Raw genomic sequence first — 19,155 nt, forward strand, 5'->3', positions numbered from 1 at the left:
CAGGGAAGTAAGAAAACGGGTGGGTTTTGGAGAAAAGATAAAAGTTCCCAGCCATTTAATTTTGGGTATGTTGAGAGACCTGTGGAGCACCCAGGTCTCAATCAGGTAAATGCTCAATCAGGTAGTGATGTGGAACTGGATCTTAGAGCAGAGTGAGGAATGGATACACACACAGATATGTATATATATTTTCAATACATGTGTATATATATGTATACACACACACACACACACACATATATATATATATATATATATATACACATATACATACATACATACAGATAGATAGATACGAGTTAGGAGATAGGTATTTGCTGATAATTGAAACTATTTTAGCCAATGAAGGCCACCAAAAAAAGAGCGTAGAGAGAGGAAAAGAGTTCTGAGGATAGAACTTTGGCAAACATGTAAAGGGACCAAAAATGGATGGTAATGTGACAAGGGATATTGAGGAATGGCATAAGAGAGGACCAAATGGAAGTAATGCCATGAAGATCTGAAGAAATTAGGATATTCTGGTGGCGAGGCACTAATCAATAATATTGAGCTTGTGGGAGTGTCCTCTTTTTGTGGAAACATTGAACTATGTGTGTCCCCTGACGATGGATTTGACTAGAATTTTCATCAGAAGGTAAATCATTATAAGACAACTTTATTGTCTCCTCAGTATAGATTGGATCTAGTTAAGAATAAAAGGGTCAACTAGAAAAGTCTCAAATAAAAACCATAAAATCTCTGTTCTGCACACAGCTTTGCTCCCTTTCAATTTTCCTTGCTTTGATTGCTCAGGTGTGGTATGGTGGAAAGAACACTGGACTAGAAGTTATAAGACCTGTATGTCTTGTGGGATTTGGGGAAACCCTCTGACTTCTCTACACCTATTTTTCTTATCTATAAAATGAAAGGATTGGCCTAAAGTTCCTTCAAGCTTTAACATCTTGTATTCTCTGCCAAACTATATTAAAATAATACAAAATATATTTTAAAAATACAATGAAATTTCTTCACTAAAGTTCCCCATGTGATGCTTCTTGATGGCATGGAAGTGATTCTGCATTGTTAAAATCTTTGTCAGCAGAATTGGCAGTTCTACCAAACTAGAAAGACTTTCAATTCAATATGCATTTATTAAGCACTTACTTTCTATCAGTCTATACTAAATGCTGGGAATGCAACCTCACATATAAATTCTGAGAATCCTTATCTCTAAGTCACACTTACACTGATGAATTGCGTCAGTTATACATATTAATAAGCACCTATCATGTGCTAATCTGTTCTAAGTGCTGGGAATACAAATGTAGCCTATCTAAAAGCTTTGAGGAAATTTATCCTAATTCCCACTCCCATGACTATGCTTTCCATAAGATTCTAGAATACTTGAAGAGGGGAGCTTCCAAGCTTTAAGAATATAGATTTGGAATATGGGTGGGTGATGAATTATTGAGACAGGGAATCCTATTGGAAAGCTATTATAGTCTAGTCAGGAAGTGATGAGGGCATAAACCAGGGTGGTAGCTAATCAAGAAAAAGTGATGAGTATAGGTCCAGTGATAGACTATCTGTCATCCAAAAACCAATCTTATTGAGTTCAGAGAGATTCATCACCAGGTTAGCCATTCTGTGATAACTCTTTTTCAGCTACAGAAACTCACTTAGACCTTCCAAATATAAAGGTTTAGGTCTGCATTGCTGGAATAAGTATCTACACTAAGAAAATTGTAAATTCTTGCAATATTTCAAAAGTCCATTTACCAAGCACTTGACTATAATCCACCAATTGAAACTAAGGGGTGTGTGTGTGTGTGTGTGTGTGTGTGTGTGTGTGTGTGTGTGTGAGAGAGAGAGAGAGAGAGAGAGAGAGAGAGAGAGAGAGAGAGACAGAGAGAGAGAGAGAGAGAGAGAGAGAGACAGAGAGAGAGAGAGACAGAGAGAGAGAGAGAGAGACAGAGACAGAGAGAGAGAGAATGAGAATGTGTGTGGTGGGAGTGGGGTGACTGATAGAAACTTGTTTTTTGCTGTCAGTGAGAACAACGAACAACATACACATAATCAAAGATCAATGGAGCTATGGACAAATTTCTAAAAGAAGAGAAGGATTAGAAGCAAAAGATTAGAATCATAAATTCAGAATCTTAAATCTAGAAAGAATCTTGGAGATGGTGCAGTTGGACCTCTTCATTTAAAAGTATATGCACATTAATTTTATAACTTTTCTTTGAAGGATGTCTGATCTGTGGTAATAAATTGTTTTTTTTTTTTTGTTTTAATAGCTTTAGTTATTGTTTCATGTTAAAGAAATCTAGGCTGACATCATTAATACAAGGTTCTTTCTTAGTAGTCAATCAATCAATAATTATTTTATTAAATACTTATTTTGTATATTGCACTGTGCTAAGTAATAGAGTGCAAAAGAAGTCAAAACAGTCTGTTACTTCAAAAAACTTATAATCTAATGGAGAAGACAACATACAAACAAATATCTATAAAGCAATCTATATTCAAAATAAATAAGAAATAATGAACACAGGGAAGGTACTGGAACTAAGAGAAGTTAGAAGAGGCTTTCTATAGGAAGTGGGATTTTAGTTGAGGGAAGGAAGCCAGGGATGTCAGTAGTCAGAGTGGAGGATGGAGAGTGTTTCAGATACAGATGACAACTAGAGAAACTGCCCAGAACCTAGAAATGCAGTGTTTTGTTTATAGAAGAGTTAGGATATCAGTGTCTTTGGATCCAAGAGTATGTAGAATTGTAAAGGTAGGAAAGGGCTAGGCTATGAAGGGTTTTGAATGATAAACAGAACATTTGGTGTTTGGTCTTACTTTTCTGTTGTAAGAACATTATATTTTCTGAGAACATCACTAACTTTTCTAGGAACCAGTAAGGAACAATACATGAGGCAAAACTGTTACTTTAAAATGTAAAAACCTTTCTTAGTTTTGTTGACAGTAGGTAAGTGTTCAGTGAATAAAATAAAGATTATTGAGAGAGTAGAGCTGAGAAAGAGGGGCTATCTATGGGAGAAGACAGTATAGAATAAGATTACTTGTGCATATAGAGGGGTTTACCTTTCAAGAAGGTTCCCCTCTCCTTATAAGGATAAAGGAAATATTGGTGGAAAGGATATGAATGATGTGAGAGGAGGGGGCAACAAAAGGAATGTGTCTTTGAATGACCTCAATTTTTTCAGTGAATTATGAGAAAAATTTCTCAGCTGTTGAGGTGTGGGGAAAGAGGAGAGCCACAGGATATTTGAAGTGTGATAAATAGATTTGGAAATAGTGAATTGATTAGGGGAGATTTAAAAAAATTACCTTGCTATAGTGAAGTCCCAATTGAAATAGTGTAACAAAAATTTATAGTAGACCCATGCAACATAGTTTCATGTTTCCTCCAGGTACTTTAAGAGTATGTGAATAAAAGTGAGGACAGTAGATGATAGGAATAATCCAAGGCTGCAGTTTAGCAGGGCTTTATTGGCAATAGACCTAGAGAGGAGAAGACAGTGTTCAATCAATTTGCTTGACCAAGAGTTCAAGATGGCAAAGAGAGGAAAATAACCCAAGCAAAAATGATGACTTGAGAAAGATCAGAAAGGTTGCAAGACAGAGGGAAGGATGGAATGCTGATAAATTGGGATCAGGTAAAGGAATTTCAGAGTTGAGATGAGTGCTCAGGATATATATGAGTGATTTTGGCAGGGCCAATGCTCTGGGATTCTGTTTTCTGCTAAATCAAATATTTTGACTAATAAATAATTGCCATAGGTGAAAGAAGATGGGATTTGGATGCAGTGACAGCAAATAGGGATGAGGTTGCCATCTCTGCCTTTCCTCTTCCAATGTTTTGAAATGGCTCCTTGAGATTGATTAAAGCTTTAATATAACTTTTAAATGGCCTGTACATTATCTGCCAGAGTCATGATAGAATCTACTCTTCCCAACCTAAATATTTAAGGGGATAGGAAAATTACTTTGAAGGAGAGGGTTGAGCATTATTGGAAAAAAAAATCTTGATAGTAGATTGAGGATCTTTTTTATTTATTGGCTGATACTGGCTGTGGGCTTGAATAACAAGAGAGTTGAAAATGGTGTTAATTCCAGGTGTGTTAGTTGGCAAGTCTTCCCCTGAATCAAATATACTGACTAATAGATAATTAAGTTATGTAATGGAGAGCAGGTAAGTGGTATAATGGCTAGAGAATGGGGCCTGAAGTCAGGAAGACCTGAGTTCAAATTTGACTTCCGACCCTTACTAGCTAATCTGGGCAAGTTACTTAATCCTGTTTACCTCAATTCCTCATCTAAAAAATGAGTTGGAGAAGGAAATGGGAAACCATCCAGTTATCTTTGTCAAGGTGGGTCACAGAGAATAAGACACAGCTGAAATGGCTCAACAACAATAACCCACAAGGTCAACATATTGGCTGGAATGACAGGAATGCAGGGATGCTCACTCTGTCCTCACATCACATACTGTTCCTCAGTGGATCCTTGAAGGTTACTAAAGTTTTGAAATAATTTAAAGTGGCCCTGACACTATCTGCAAAACTGTTGCTTTTTAAAAAAGTTCAACAAATATTTAATCTTTCTCTTGTGTGAAAGATATTATGTTTGATGTTTGGATTTCAGGAAAAATTAAAACAATGTTTTGCAATAAATTTTACTATGGGAACACTGAAGATTTATCTGCAAAATTCTTGATTAGAACTAAAAGGAATTTGCTTCTCCACCCAAATATCAGGGAGGCTTGGAGAATTCCATTGAAGGATGTTAAGCAATGTTAAGCTAAAAGAATTAAAAATGGCATTAATTCCAGGCATGTTGGCTGGATGATCCTATAAAAAAAGTGCTAACACTTCTCTGAAGGAGACCTAACTGTAGTCCCAGATGAAAACACCAGAAACTTTAGAAATAGGCTAAAGCATCATGGGTCATAAACAATTGTATGGGAAGGGAACTATTAAAGGTATTCCATCTGAGCCATAATCTTGGGATCTTGTGAGTCCTATAAGTAATACCATATAGAAAATGCCATTCTCATTGGCAGCATAGACATATATGGGGAATTGTATTTCTTTATGTGTTTTGTTATTTTTCTTGTCAATTTGAAATGAGTCCTTATGGTAAGGTAACAATATATTTTATTGGAATGGATTTCTATAATGGTGTTATGTGTAGATAGATAAGCCACCTCAGCCTCAGGAGCATCTATGTTCAAATCTTGCCACTAATCCTGTCTGGCTGTGTGACCCTGGGAAAATTGTGTTCCAGGCAACTCTCAGACTAAAAACCCCAGGAAAATGACAGATCCATATTGTTAGAAGGAATTTCCTCTCTAGGAAACTCATTTCATAAATCAAAACACAGGTTTTATATCATTTATTTTGTTATTTGTCTTAAGTGAAATTTTTTTCTATTTGATTTATGGTTCCTGGGTTTTGATTGTGAACTCCTTGTATATGGCTAATGCCCTATCTGCTTAACTAGGATTACTCCCAAATAACACCAGAAGTAAAAAAGGGATTTATATAGGGATCCATAATTTCCAGACTTGGAAGACCAATTTTAATATAATGAAAAAAAATTATCCCAGCAGATAGAAAGAAGTTCCATCTCTCTATTTCACATATCTTGTGTGGATGACATTGAGTTGATCAGCTACTAGTCACAAAAGGTCCTTATACATTTTAATCAGTTAAAGAGATTCATGCTTAGCTGCTTCAGTCTGTTTTTTGGGGGAAAGGAGAAGTCTGAATTCTGCCTTTCACATGATTCTCCTCCCCCTTCCCTCCTCCCCAATCTGCTCTCTGAATCATTGGCCCTTAGTGTTTGGACTTTCCTCATGTATTCCCAGTGGAGTCAAGATTACAAAAAGGACGGCTTGTATGTCTAAGTCCTACTCAGATTGTTCTCTCTTGTTTTTCAGAAAACCAAGAACTGAAAAATCATGGCTGGGAAGCCCAAACTATATTACTTCAATGGAAGAGGCAGAATGGAATCAGTGCGCTGGCTCTTGGCAGCTGCTGGTGTAGAGGTAGATGTTTAATTTCTTAAATGTGTGATTTTTCTTCAGATTGATTGAATATTTACTAGTGGAAAAATCACAAAGAATTCACTTAATGACTTCCTTAAAAAAAGGGGTCTAATTATTGTAATCAATTTGTTTTTCTTTAACAGTGAATTGAGTCTCAGAGCAAGTTGAAGGTCACATTTATCTTGATAATTAAATCTTGATTGAGTTCTTCTTCTGAAAATGGAACCAGTATAGATCATTGCTGAGCAGATGTGAGTCCAAGTCCTGATGATACTACCAGTTAGCTGTACACCATTAGGCAAAACTCTGAGACTCAATTTCTTGATTTGTAAAATAGAGGAATTGAATTATATCAACTCTGATCTCTTATAGCTTTGACATTCTGTGATTCTATGATTTACCTATACTGTAATAACTCTAGAAAAAAAATTTTACGTTTTAACACAAAGAACAATTGTATTTCTGATTATACTAATAGAGAATTATTATTTACTGTTGTTATTAAGTTAAAAGCCCAATGTTTTGAAGAATTGAAAAATACCAAGGAAAGGACAGCAGTGGTAAGTACACTGGTCCTGAAGTAAGGAGAATCTGAGTTCAAATTTGACCTCAGCTACTTAATAGCTGTGTGACCCTGGGCAAGTTGCTTAATCCTAATTGCCTTGCAGGAAAAAAAGGAAAAAGAAAAAAAAAAAAAAAGAAAAAGACAAATATGGAGAAATGGAGATTGTGTTAGTTTCTAAAGAGATTTAAACAGACTTCATTTTTGTGGATTTTTTTTTAAAATGCAGTCAGAATTGGAGACTATTTAGATTCATTATATACAAGATCTTCCTAAAATCTTCTAACTTCTAAAAGTCTAAATTCTAAAAGTTACTAAACTTTTAAACACTGAGAATGTATATTGATATGCTAAAAATTTTTGTAATACTCTTTCAGATGGTAATAAATAATTTTTTTTCTCCCTCCTCTCAGATATTTTTCAATCACTTTGCCTCTCTGGGGTTCAGTTTCCTCTACTAGCAAATGAGGGGATTGGACAAGATAGTCTCCACTGTCCCTTCCAGCTCTTATCTGTATCCTGGATCCAAGGGACTTTAGTTCTGTTAATCATAAGACCCTTTCTCTCACAGGATTGAAAAAACAACTACTACAACTACAGATGTGTAATGTGGTAACTCTAAACCAGAACAAACTTCTTTTTACATTTTGAAATGTACTTTCTATTGCACCTACAACCTAGTTGAGGCTTAAATCTCTGCAGAAGTTTTAAGAGGATCCTGTACGGACACACATAAAAGTTAATATGCAATAGATATATTATTATTATTATTGTAAGTGAATTAAAATTGAAAAAAATATATATACAATATATTAAGATTTAGCTGCTTTAATGCCTATATTCTGTCAATAGAAAGAACTCACATGAACAAAAGCCTTTTGGTAGGTCATCAAAAATATTGCATTAAGAATATGAAAAGAGATTCTTAGAATAAATTGTTTAAGAACAGTTGATGAGAGCATCAGAATCATTGATGTACAACTAAAAGGAATCTAGGAGGTTATTTAGTTCAACCTTCTCATTTTTTCCAAATGAAAAAACTGAAACCCAGACAAATTAAGTGACTTGCCCAGGATCATCCAGTTTATACAAATGTATATCTAAGGCAGGATTTGAAGTAAAGTCTTTGTGACTCCTACTCTTGTGCTCTACCCATTATACCACTCAGTTATCTTCAGTGATCTCTAAGGTCCCTTTCAATGAGAACATTCTATAATTCCATTGCTCTAATAGTCTCATTGTGTCCTTCTCCTTTCTAGTATGAAGAAAAGCTTTTCAAAACAGCTGAAGAATTTGAGAATTTAGTTAAGGGTGAGTTCAAAGCTTGATTATGTTGTGCTAGTCCATGAAAATCTGATTAACTACCAAATTTTCTGATTCTACAGTTGTGAAAAAAGTACCTTATAAATCACAATAGAGGTGGGCAATTACAAGTGTGCTTCTCTGTACTTCAGATACAGAGTTTGAATTTCAAAATAACTACACCAGGAAAGAAAGTAAAGCTTGTTTTCTGTCTCCTGAAACAAAGGGCCTTTGGCTTCTTTAGAGTAATAACAGTAGAAGGAAAAAGTGATGGGATTGAAGACTGGAAAGGTGAGGCTGGAGTTGGACCATGTGATTCTGTGAATGTGAACAACGAGTAGGAAAATGGGAGTTATTGGATTTTTTGTTTTGTGTATGGAAATAATTTGATAATTGCACTTTCCTTGTTGTTTCCTTGACTGTAAAATGGGGTGATAATATAGTACCTGCTTCCTAGAGTTGGGATGATCAAATGAGATATTATTTAGTTGAGATGAAGGTCCTTTATAGCTCTCAATCTATGATCCTATAATCCTAATTTTTACCCCAAAATTATACATATATAAATATTAGCTGGTACATAAGTACAAAGTATTGCATTATCAGAGGATCAGTGAAGTCTGAGTGGAGGAAGTGGTGTTTGAGTTGGATCTTCCATGATGGGCAGGATGCTGATAGAAGAAGATAAGAGGGAAGTGCATTCCAGAGGTAAGACACAGAAGTCTGTGTATGCATTTAGGCAAATAATCCATGATTAGTATAATGAAAGAGATTTCATATTCCTGGCAAGCTGCCCTTAAATGAAACAAAAACCAGATTAGAATGTAGTTGGGAAATGTTTAGGAAAACAAATAAAAATACAACACAGATAATGTTAATTTGTGGTTTTCAAAGTCAATATATAGTTTACAAGGAAGGCATGCTATTTGAGTTTGACTTTACTAGATGGCATAGTGGATAGAAACCATAGTGGATAGGTCTGGAATAAGGTAGATTTCTCTTCCTAAATTCAAATCTGGCCTCAGACACTGATTAGATGTATGACCCTAAGTAAGTTACAGGGTTTGTCTCAGTTTCCTTATCTGTAAAATGAGCTTGAATAGGAAATGTCAAACCACTCCAGTATTTCTACCAAAAAATTCCCAAAAACTGGTCACAAAGAAATGGGTCATGACTGAAAAATGATTAAACAACAAATATGAAATGAGGTTGGAAAAGTCCATTGGATCTGGACTGAGAGTGGGAGAGGATGTAGTTTGGACTTTATTCAGGAAGCAATAGGGATCAATAAAAGTCTTTTTTGAACAAGGATGGATGACAAGATCAGACCTGTGTGTCAGAAAGATTAATCTAATGTTATATTGAATAGAATGGTCAGGAGGTACCTGTTGTAAACTAATTGCAAAAAGAGCAGAAGAAGGTTCCTGAAGTCACCTAGTCTAGCCCTCTCATTTTACAGATGAGGAAACAAATTCAGGGAAGTTGATTGAATTGACCAATATCACACAGGCAAGTAATGAAGCCAGGATTCTGGTAGAACCAAAATCCTCTGTTTTAAAATCCAGTAATCTTTACACCATAGCAGAGTGTCTTCTCTTAGAGGTGAAAAGTAATGAGGACCTGAATGTGGTACAATGAGTTAATGGGATAACATTGAGTTAGTGGGATAATGAGGCATTAGGATGATAAAGCTGGGACAGAATTGACCAGATTTGGTGACTGATTGGGCAGGTGAGTTAAGTGAGGGTAAAGTCGAAGATGGCTCTGGAGTTGTGAACAGGAGTCCCTGAGAATGATAATATTATTGCCAAAAATAAGGAAATTAAAAAGAGAGTCAGGTGGGGTTTTGGGGGGAGAGTGGGAGGGACAGTTGAGTAGATGATAGACAATGACTTCAGTTTTAGATATGTGGAATTTGAGATACTAATATTAGCAGATATCCAATAGACAACTGGAAAGGGGAACATAAAATTTGTTAAAGAGGTCAGGACTAGAGAAGTTCCCATTAGAGCTCAGATTTTCGGATCCTGGATCTGATCTGTGAGTCTTATTTTGCTGGGTAACAGTTATTACACTCCTTTCCAACCATGTTCAAACTATGCTGCCTGTACACTGGCCATACTCCTCATCCCTATCCTACTAGAACTTACCTAACATCCTGGCCTTTAATAGATATGTTTTGCCAGTGAGACACTTTCAAACCTTACTGCCCAAAACATATTTTTCCTAATTTATATCTCCCCTTTATGTATGGTCTTTCCCCATTAGAACTGTAAGCTTCTACAGGGCAGGGACCCTCTTGCTTGTGTTTTTATAGCACTTTGCTTAATGATTGGCATGCAGTAAAGTGCTCAAAAATGCTTTTCATTTATTCATTTATGTAGGTTTAGGAGTTATACATACAGAAAGGATTACTGAAGATGTGGGAAATGATAAAAAAAATCACTAAGAAAAAGAAAAAAAGCCCAGCACAGAGCCTCAGGGAATAGAATTTTGCAAGAGGAGTTCATTTGCTGACCTTTCAAAGAACAGTTTCAGGAGTTTTGTTGATAGTTTCGGTACTTATAAAGATATGTGCAAAACATCTCTCCACACTCTCTTCCCCCCCCCCCCCCATTCTTAAATGAAAACAGAGGTACAAAACTGGTGTGAAATGATCTGCATTGGTATGTATGTATATAGAATCCTTAGAGAATGATAAGTAGCCCAGTTTTACCATTGTATGGGATAAGTGATAGATGAATTAAAAATCAATTATTAAGATTTACTGTACACAAAATACTATTCTAAAATCTGGGGATACAAAAAACCCAAACACAAATGCAGACAATGCTTGCTCTTACAGAACTTATATTCTAATAGGGGAGACCACACAGTTTAGAAAAGTGGTTGTCAAGAAGATATATTTTGATTTGGAAAGTTACTGGAGTGGTGAGTGAAGCCTTAGAAGAATATATAGGTATAATCTGTTCAGTAGCGATAGATGTATTGATTTAATTGTGGTTCCAGTCTAGAAAAGGAGGTAGAGACTACAAAGAATAGGAGTAAAGGGCAAAGTAGCTCCTAGCCAAGAGACAACTGGGAAAAGAAGTAAAGTCAAGAATGAGATTCTGATAAAGGAGACTCTTGAGTCATTTATCAGTCCTACAAAGGGTCTCAGATCAAGATTTCTGCAGTTGAAAGGACCAAGAGCCTCTGAGCCAGTGAACAAAAGTAGTTAGTCTGGCCAGAAGTATGGGAAGTAAAAATGATTGGATCCAAGACTGGAAAAATTATGGAGATCATGAGAAGAGTATGAATTTTTTTAATCTTATGGTAATTCTTCAATAGATTTAAAAAATGACAATAAAGCTCATACTTTGACAAATGCCAGTAAATAATTTAATTACAACAAAAGTCACTAGAGAAATAAATCTGATTTGTTACCTGTCCAAGCACAGCAATTGTATGGTATCAAAAGGACTTAGTTTTAAATTCAGCAGATACATTTTAGTTTAATGAAAAATACCCATTACTACATATCTTACTTATAAAACTTAAGCAGAAATAATCAGATTAAATCTTTTATTTACTTACTTTTATTTACTTATTCACTTACTTTTATTTATTTACTATAAAAAAAGCATCTAGTGAATCCAAAGGCATGGAAAGTTTGGTTTCATATGAGCCTCCAAATTATTTTTCAAATATTTCCTTCTAATCCTTAGTCCACAATTAATATACATTAAGTCAATATAAATACAAAATAAAAACTATATATGTCAACAAAGCTATAAAAGGTCCATTTAAAAAATTTTTAACAAAAGGGAGAGAATATAACTGAAAAAGTAACAAGATTTAATCATTATTACCCAATGTAGAAACACACTATTCTGTGGTATTACTTCATCTCTGTAAAATTACAAATATAGCTCCTGCCTTCAAAATAACTAAAAGTAAAGAGTCTGCAGTGAAATATTTTGGCCATTTTGTTAAACATGCTGAAGTTTGTCTGCTAACTGCTCAAAAAATGAACAATTTCCAATATAGTTTACTTATCATGTATTACATTTAAACAGAACAGTATTAAATATGCAAAATCTACATTATAAAGTGAAAGTTATGGAAGTTATTAGTGCAGCAAAGTAACTTGATAATTGTCATCCTTCCAAAAGACTAGTTAGGAAGGACAGATTGATAAAGCCAAATACTGGAGGTATGGAGATCAATTAGAAACATATTGAAACAATCTAGATGGGAGCTGATGAGAACTAAGGTTTGGTAGTGGGAGCTGGGGAGAGGATGGATCAATCTATCAACATGCAATTATTAAGCATCAACTGTGTGGAGAAATGAAAGTTTTCCTTCAGAGAGCTTATGTGCTTTAAAAGGAAGGAATCTATACAAATATAATAAATAACAATAGTTTATATAGCACTTTAAGGCCCACAAAGCTCTTTATTCTTACAATAACTTTGTAAACTTGGTGCTATTATGGTACTTATTTTATAGATAATGAAGCTGACACTTATAGATTAAGTAATTTGCCTTACTGAGACAAAAATTAAAATTAAAATTTGATCTTTCTAGTTCTAAGTCCAGAACACTACTGTACCACCTATGTAAATGACTACAAGGGAAAGGAATAAATATGTATTGAACAAGTATTCTCGGACTTCAGTTTCATCTACAGTCCTTCCTTCCTTAAAATAAGAGTTGAATGGGTCCCTTATGGTTCCAGAACTAAGATTTATGACCCTATTCCAGTGAAGGGGAGCATGCTACTGACTTGATTTCTCTTTCTGTTTTTAGGTGGAAAACTAATGTATCAACAAGTGCCAATGGTTGAAATGGATGGAATGAGCATAGTGCAAACCAGAGCTATCCTGAAATATATAGCAGCAAAATATGACTTGTATGGGAAGGACCTGAAGGAGAGAGCATTGTACAGTAATCATTGCATGCTTATAATAGAACATAGAAGCCACCTTTTTCATTTTAGGAAATTTCTTCTTAATAATTGAAATTGATATCTGATTTGTCCTGGGTCCAGTAGAGTTCAAAGGCAGTGGCTACATAGATGACTTGCTCAGGAGAGAAGATATGGCTTTAGATCTCCAAAACAAACAAAGAAGCATAAAAACAAAAAAAAACCTAATAATAAATAAAAATAATTTTACATTACATATATTAATAAATACTTTTTAATTGATTAGTTTCGTATGTCTGTCTAAACCAAGTAAAAATGTCCTTTAAAACAAAGCCTGATTTTTTAAAACCCCGAATCAAGCTTTTTTCCATTTTAAAGAATACCCTAGTTGCCATTTTGTAGGTAGACTATTTTCAGTATCTGAACCTCAGCAAATTTATAATAATTAGGCAAAGTTATTATCCTGGGGTTTGTGACCTTGTTTATTTAAATATTTTTATAACTGTATTTCAGTTTAATTAGTTTCCTTTGTAGATTAATATATATTGTAAATTATTATGTATTTTGTTTTATACATTAAAATATTCTGAGAAAGAGTATTTGATTATAACTAGATTGCTAATGAAATTTATAACAATAAAAAAAAGGTTAAAAATCTTTGGATTAGAGGAAAAGCAGAAAGTGTTCAACATAATAGTATTAAAGATGTAGAGTTGAAAGCAACCTTAGAAATCATCTAGTCCAATTTCCTTATTTAAGATGAGAAAAATAAAGTTCAAAGGAATAAATTTCCTATTCAATTTGAATTGTCAGTGCTAACTGCTCTTGAAATGAATGGATATGTTTCAAGGGAAAAACAATAAGAGGCAGGTAAATAGTAGTATAATGGATAGAGTATCAGCTCTGGAATCAGGAGAGCTCTCATTCACATCTGGTCTTGGACACCTAACACTTACTAGCTGTGTGACCCTGGGCAAGCCACTTAACTCAGACTCCCCTTGGGGAAAAAAAGAAGTAGGGTAGGTTTATTCTTCAAGATATGACAAATATTTAGAGCTTCTCTTAGAAGTCTTTGGGCAAGTGCCTGGTAGAATGAATATTATAATTTTGGCACGCCTATGATTTCATTGGCAGAGGGAATTCCAGCAAGAAAATCTCTTCTAATAGTACAAATTAGCAACAATTATGTCTTAAGAGTCTTAGGGACTTGCTTTCAGTGACTTCTCTAGAGTCATATAACCAGTGCATGTTAGAGATGAGACCTGAACATAGGCTACCTGATTTGAAGGCTGGCTCCATAATGAAAGGTATACTTCTTGGCCATTAATTATGTTCTCTACATTTATTAATTGCTGAAACTGGCATCTTTTGAGATCCATATTTCTTAATATTTCTGGAGAATGAACATTCTTTTTCACAAAAAAAGCCAAAACTGGTTGGAGATAGGAGGATCCCTTTTAGGGAGGAATAAAGTGAAAATATGGAATAATAGATTGCAGGATCATAGTTCAGAGCAGGAGGAAATCTTGGTGTCTTTTAGTCCAATCACTTATTTTTATAAGTGAGGAAACTGAGGCACAGAACCTTTAAGTAACTTGCCCAACATCTACAGATAATAGATGGCATAACTAGGATATATTTTAGACTTGAAGTCAGGATAAAATTGTCAGGACTTGAAGTGGAAAGAGTGCTGGCCCTGGAATCAGAAAGATTCATCCATCTTCCTGAAGTCAAATTGGACCTCAGATTCTTTGTCTCAGTTTCTTCATCTGTAAAATAAGTTGGAGCAGGAAATGGCAAATCATAACCTCCAATGCAATCACAAAGAGTCAAATATAACTGAACAGCAAGGAATAATGGGAAAACCAAATTTCCAAATAGGAAATTCAAATTTTCCCCATTTCATACTATCTTGCCAAGCCATTCTCTGAACCTCAGTTTCCTCAACTCTAAAATGGGGATAATAATAACTGTACTATTTAACTTATATTATTAAGAGGCTCAAATGAAATCACATAGGTAAAGAATTTTGTAAATTTTAAAGCTTTTTCTTTCTATATCAGTCATTATTAGATCCTTTTTTAGTCATTTTCCCTAGTAATCATATTTTAATTTATACAATTTTTCTTTTCCAGTATTGACATGTATGTGGAAGGGATGAGGGATCTGAATGACATGATTATGTTCTTCCCATTTTCTTTGCCTGAAGAAAAGCAAAAGAATCTCAGCTACATCCTCGAGAGAGCCACCGAAAGATTCCTCCCAGTATATGAGAAGGTATGGAAAAGTGAGGCAATGTGAGATCCTTCTGAATAGTCACTGAATTACAGATACCTCCTCTATTTCACTCTCAGCAAATATATGAAAAGGTGGAAACCTGTAGTACAGAAGAAAGAAAATTAACTCTGTAGACAGAGGATCTGAGTTCAGATCCTGCCTCTGTCATTTATTACTTGTGGAAATGTAGTTACGTGACCACACTTTCCTAAACTTCACAAAATAAATAGTATTGTAGTAGATTATGTGCTGGACTTGAAGTTAGGAAGACTAAAAGTTCAAATCCTGCCTCAGACATTTACCAGTTGTGTGACTCTGGGCAAGTTACTTACCCTTTCCAGCCCTTAGTTTCTTCACCTGTAAAACAAAGAAATTGGACTTAATGATCCCTAAGGTCACTTCCAACTCGTAATCTGTAATCCTATGAATTCATAAAGATTTAGAACTAGGGAAAAATAAGATAGGCAGCCACTCAGAACTTAGCATCAAAGCATGCAATGGAAGGGTACTTAATATTCATTTTTTACATTGAAAAATTATATGGTCCTAGCATTGATTTCTTTGAGTTCTTCTGTAACTTTTTAGACTGTTAAATGTGGGAAAGGCTGGTGGCAAAGTTCCATAAGCTCTTTCCAATAAAATGGAAAATTTTTATGACATTTTTCTGAACCTATATGCAAAAGTGGTACAATCTAGTCCTTCTGGGTTAAAAATTTACTAAATTATGTAATATGCACACATTAATCACATCTGAAGACCAATAGCATCAACTTATCCACAAGCATTTATTAAAGAGCCAACTGTATACCAGGGATTATGTTCAGCACTGAAGATACAAAGGCAAAATAATTGAAATAGATCCTTCCCTCAAGGAGCTTACCTTCTTATACCTAAATGTGAGTGTGAACATATATATGTGTGTGTATACACACACAACTAAATACAACATAATTTTGGGAGAAGATATTAATTGGGGGGAGCAGTCAGGAAAGTCATCACGTAGGAGGTGACTTTTGAAATAAGCTTGGAAGGAAACTAGGAAGGATATTTTCTTCTGGTTGAGCTATCTCCCCACATTCTAAAATCGTCTGAGGGTTTTTTTTTTTCTTCCACTGAGATTTCCTTTTATTGCTAACTTGTTGTCTCCTGTGAAATTCCATATATATTACTCAACATGACTGCCTGTCAGTTACTGCCTACAATGGTATTGACTGCTGTTAAATACTACTTAGAATTCTGTTATTGATTACACAATTGTTGAATTTAATGTGGCCCTGAATTCATTGCTATTGTCTGCCTTATTGCGTGTTATTGCTTGGGTATGTGTATCTGTACTCCTTGGTTATTATTACCATACAAAACTACATATGTTTTTTTGTTTGCACTTGCATTATTGCTCTGTTGAATACTTTTTAAAATAGAACTCAAGCCAATTGGAAGTCAAGACTTTAGACATTTGGTGTGCAGTGATGCCATAAGAAACTCACTGAGGATTTTTAATTTTAGTAATAATAATAGCTATTCACTTTACAAATTTAATTTCATTTGATTCTCACAGTATCCCTGTTTAGTTAGTCTAATATGTGATGGGCAGAGGTTTGTGAGTATACAAACTGAAATGTCTGATCAAGCTTAAAAAAGGTTAAAAAAAAAAAGTCAAGAGGTTCTCTCTTTGTCACTGGTCCTACAGGCATTAAAAGATCATGGGAAAAATTATCTTGTTGGCAACCAGTTGAGCTGGGCAGATATACAGCTGCTTGAAATCATCTTAATGGTTGAAGAAATCAAGTCTGATGTTCTCTCTGCATTCCCTAAGCTTCAGGTAATTCCATCAAAAGTGTATCATGTACATACTCTTTGATTTACATGTTGCCTTCCCCTTTAGATGTAAGCTTCTTAAGGGCAGAAATGAGTTTTATTTTTTCTTTTTATCTCCAAAATTTAGTGCCGAGAACACAGAGAAAGATTAGTATATGCTTGCTACTTACTTGACTTAAAAGATCTGGGATTTCCCTTGTGTGGATCCTTTCTCTACTGAACTTAACACTATATTACAAAGTCTCCTTCACAAATGGTCTTCATAAGCTGCTGTGAACCAAAACAAGCATCAGTTGTTGAGAACCCTTCTGATAATAAGTCTTTATGAATTTAGCTGCTTGTGTTGTCATATGGTGAGCAAATAGACAGGTGTAAGCCCAAAGCTCAAAGTATTTCCAGCTTGGTGGGACCACCTAAAACTTTCATTTTACAAACATAGTTTTTGAGAATTATTGGCCTTCTCCATGCCAATTTGAACAAAGAGAAGAAAATTTTAATGGAAGACATGCTAAAGCAAAGCCCTAAATTTGATAAATTTATCAATTTATGCACTAATCATAATAAGACTGTTTCTTCATGTATTATATTAAATAACAGCAAAATGGGCCTTCCACATTTGAAGAGCAGGGAGTTCCTGGATTTTCAAATAGCAATGTCCATAGGGTGAAAATGCTTGTCATATCTTTTCCCCAGAATGAAATGGTTTCCAAAGGGTCTTGACAACTGCATCTCTGGGACCCTGCTTCAATGTGCAAGACTTTACAGATGGTGTCATTTCTTTTTTTTTTTTTTTTTTCATTTTAGGAGTTCAAAGCAAGAATCAGCAAACTCCCCAGGATTCAGAAATTCCTTCAGCCTGGTAGTCAAAGAAAGCCACCAATAAGTGATAAAGAGTTTGAAGCTGCAAAGAAGATATTCAAGATTGATAAAGAATTCTATCTTAAACACATGAGCTGAATATTCTCAAAAATTCTAAAGAACATAATTAATACTTTAGTTTTCATCTGTAGTCATGCCTAGAAATACTGAAATATGCACCTGTCACATTCCTAAGTTCAATAACTAGCAAATATGATTCCTTCCTATAGAGCTAAATGAAAATCAGAAAATCTAATTTTGCTTATTATAAAACTTCATTTAATTAGAACCTCACCTTGTTCGGTTATAGAATCATAGATTATCTTCTTATTTTTATTCAAAATTTAATAAACAGCTAAATTTAAAGCCAGAAGAAATCACAGAGGTTGTTGAGCATTATCCCTGCCCCAACCCATCACAGTGCTTTTTACTGGAACAGAAATTGAAGCCCGAAGTTAATAAAATGATTTACTCCAAGGTCACAGAAATGGTAAATGATAGAACAAGGAATGCAAACTTATGTCAACTATAAAATGTGGATAATAATAGCACTTACCTCCCAGGATTATTGTGAAGATTAAATGAAAAACAATTGATAAAGTGCCTGGAACATAGTAGATGCTCGAGAAATGCTTGTCCCCTTCTCTGATTCCTACCCTTCTCTTCATTCTGAGTTCAATTATAATGATACTTCCCTTCCAATTAATCCAACATTTTCTGCATTCTACTTTTGGGGGAAAGTTACAAAACATGAGTATATAAAATAATAAAGTTTATTTTTTAAAAATTACCTGATGATTGATTAAGTTCAATATAGATTTGAATGTTTAATACTTGTCCTTAAGGACTCTCCACAAAAGAAAAAATATTAAGTTATATTCACTCTACAGGATTTAGGCAGGAAAGTAATCTGATAATATTTTTGAAAGATTTTCAATTTTTTAGAAAATGTTACTCTATTAAATAGAAATTTCAATAAAAAAGATGCCCTTGTTACTCTCTCTCTCATTAATTAATCATGGTTTTATTTGTGTAAAAAAAGATTATTTTTAAAAGTATCAAGGAAAACAAGTGAAAATTAAATTTGAAATTTTCCTCTTTTAAAATAGCTTTACTTGTACACTTAAGTGATAGCTTCAGGGGGAAAATCCAGTGTTTTCATTTTTCCAAGCAGACAATTTATCTGTGCATCCATTTTGTTATTACAAAACAAATTAAGTAATACTTAGAAGTAGGATCAAGGAAGTCTAGGTTTTCATTTCAGTTATCTACTTTTTTGTTTGTCTATTTTGTTTGTCTTATTAAAGTTCAATCTTGTAAACCCAAAGTAAGTGTAACAATGGTGGGGTAAGATGGAAAAGGGTCTGGGAGGAGAGGGCTAATGACATG

The 19,155-nt window shown here is 34.5% G+C and overlaps 1 protein-coding gene across 1 annotated transcript; it reads left to right on the forward strand.

Annotated features, from left to right (window-relative positions):
- The first annotated feature begins 5,835 nt into the window (after positions 1-5,835).
- LOC141566300 (glutathione S-transferase-like) lies at positions 5,836-18,778 on the forward strand. Its single transcript, XM_074310654.1, has 6 exons — positions 5,836-6,040; positions 7,862-7,913; positions 12,696-12,828; positions 14,949-15,090; positions 16,781-16,912; positions 17,713-18,778. The coding sequence occupies exons 1-6, from the start codon at positions 5,954-5,956 to the stop codon at positions 17,863-17,865; spliced, it is 699 nt and encodes a 232-aa protein (XP_074166755.1). The 5' UTR covers positions 5,836-5,953; the 3' UTR covers positions 17,866-18,778.
- Positions 18,779-19,155: the final 377 nt, after the last annotated feature.

The sequence above is a fragment of the Sminthopsis crassicaudata genome, chromosome 4, assembly GCF_048593235.1.
Source record: "Sminthopsis crassicaudata isolate SCR6 chromosome 4, ASM4859323v1, whole genome shotgun sequence".
Taxonomy (NCBI): domain Eukaryota; kingdom Metazoa; phylum Chordata; class Mammalia; order Dasyuromorphia; family Dasyuridae; genus Sminthopsis; species Sminthopsis crassicaudata.

What these genes read in the sequence shown, in the direction of transcription:
- LOC141566300 (XM_074310654.1), top strand. Translation starts at nt 5,954, where the DNA reads ATGGCTGGGAAGCCCAAACTATATTACTTCAATGGAAGAGGCAGAATG. An exon ending in GACCTGAAGGAGAGAGCATT is followed by an intron (nt 12,829 to 14,948) that starts GTACAGTAATCA and finishes TTTCTTTTCCAG; the next exon opens with TATTGACATGTATGTGGAAG. An exon ending in CTGCATTCCCTAAGCTTCAG is followed by an intron (nt 16,913 to 17,712) that starts GTAATTCCATCA and finishes TTTTCATTTTAG; the next exon opens with GAGTTCAAAGCAAGAATCAG.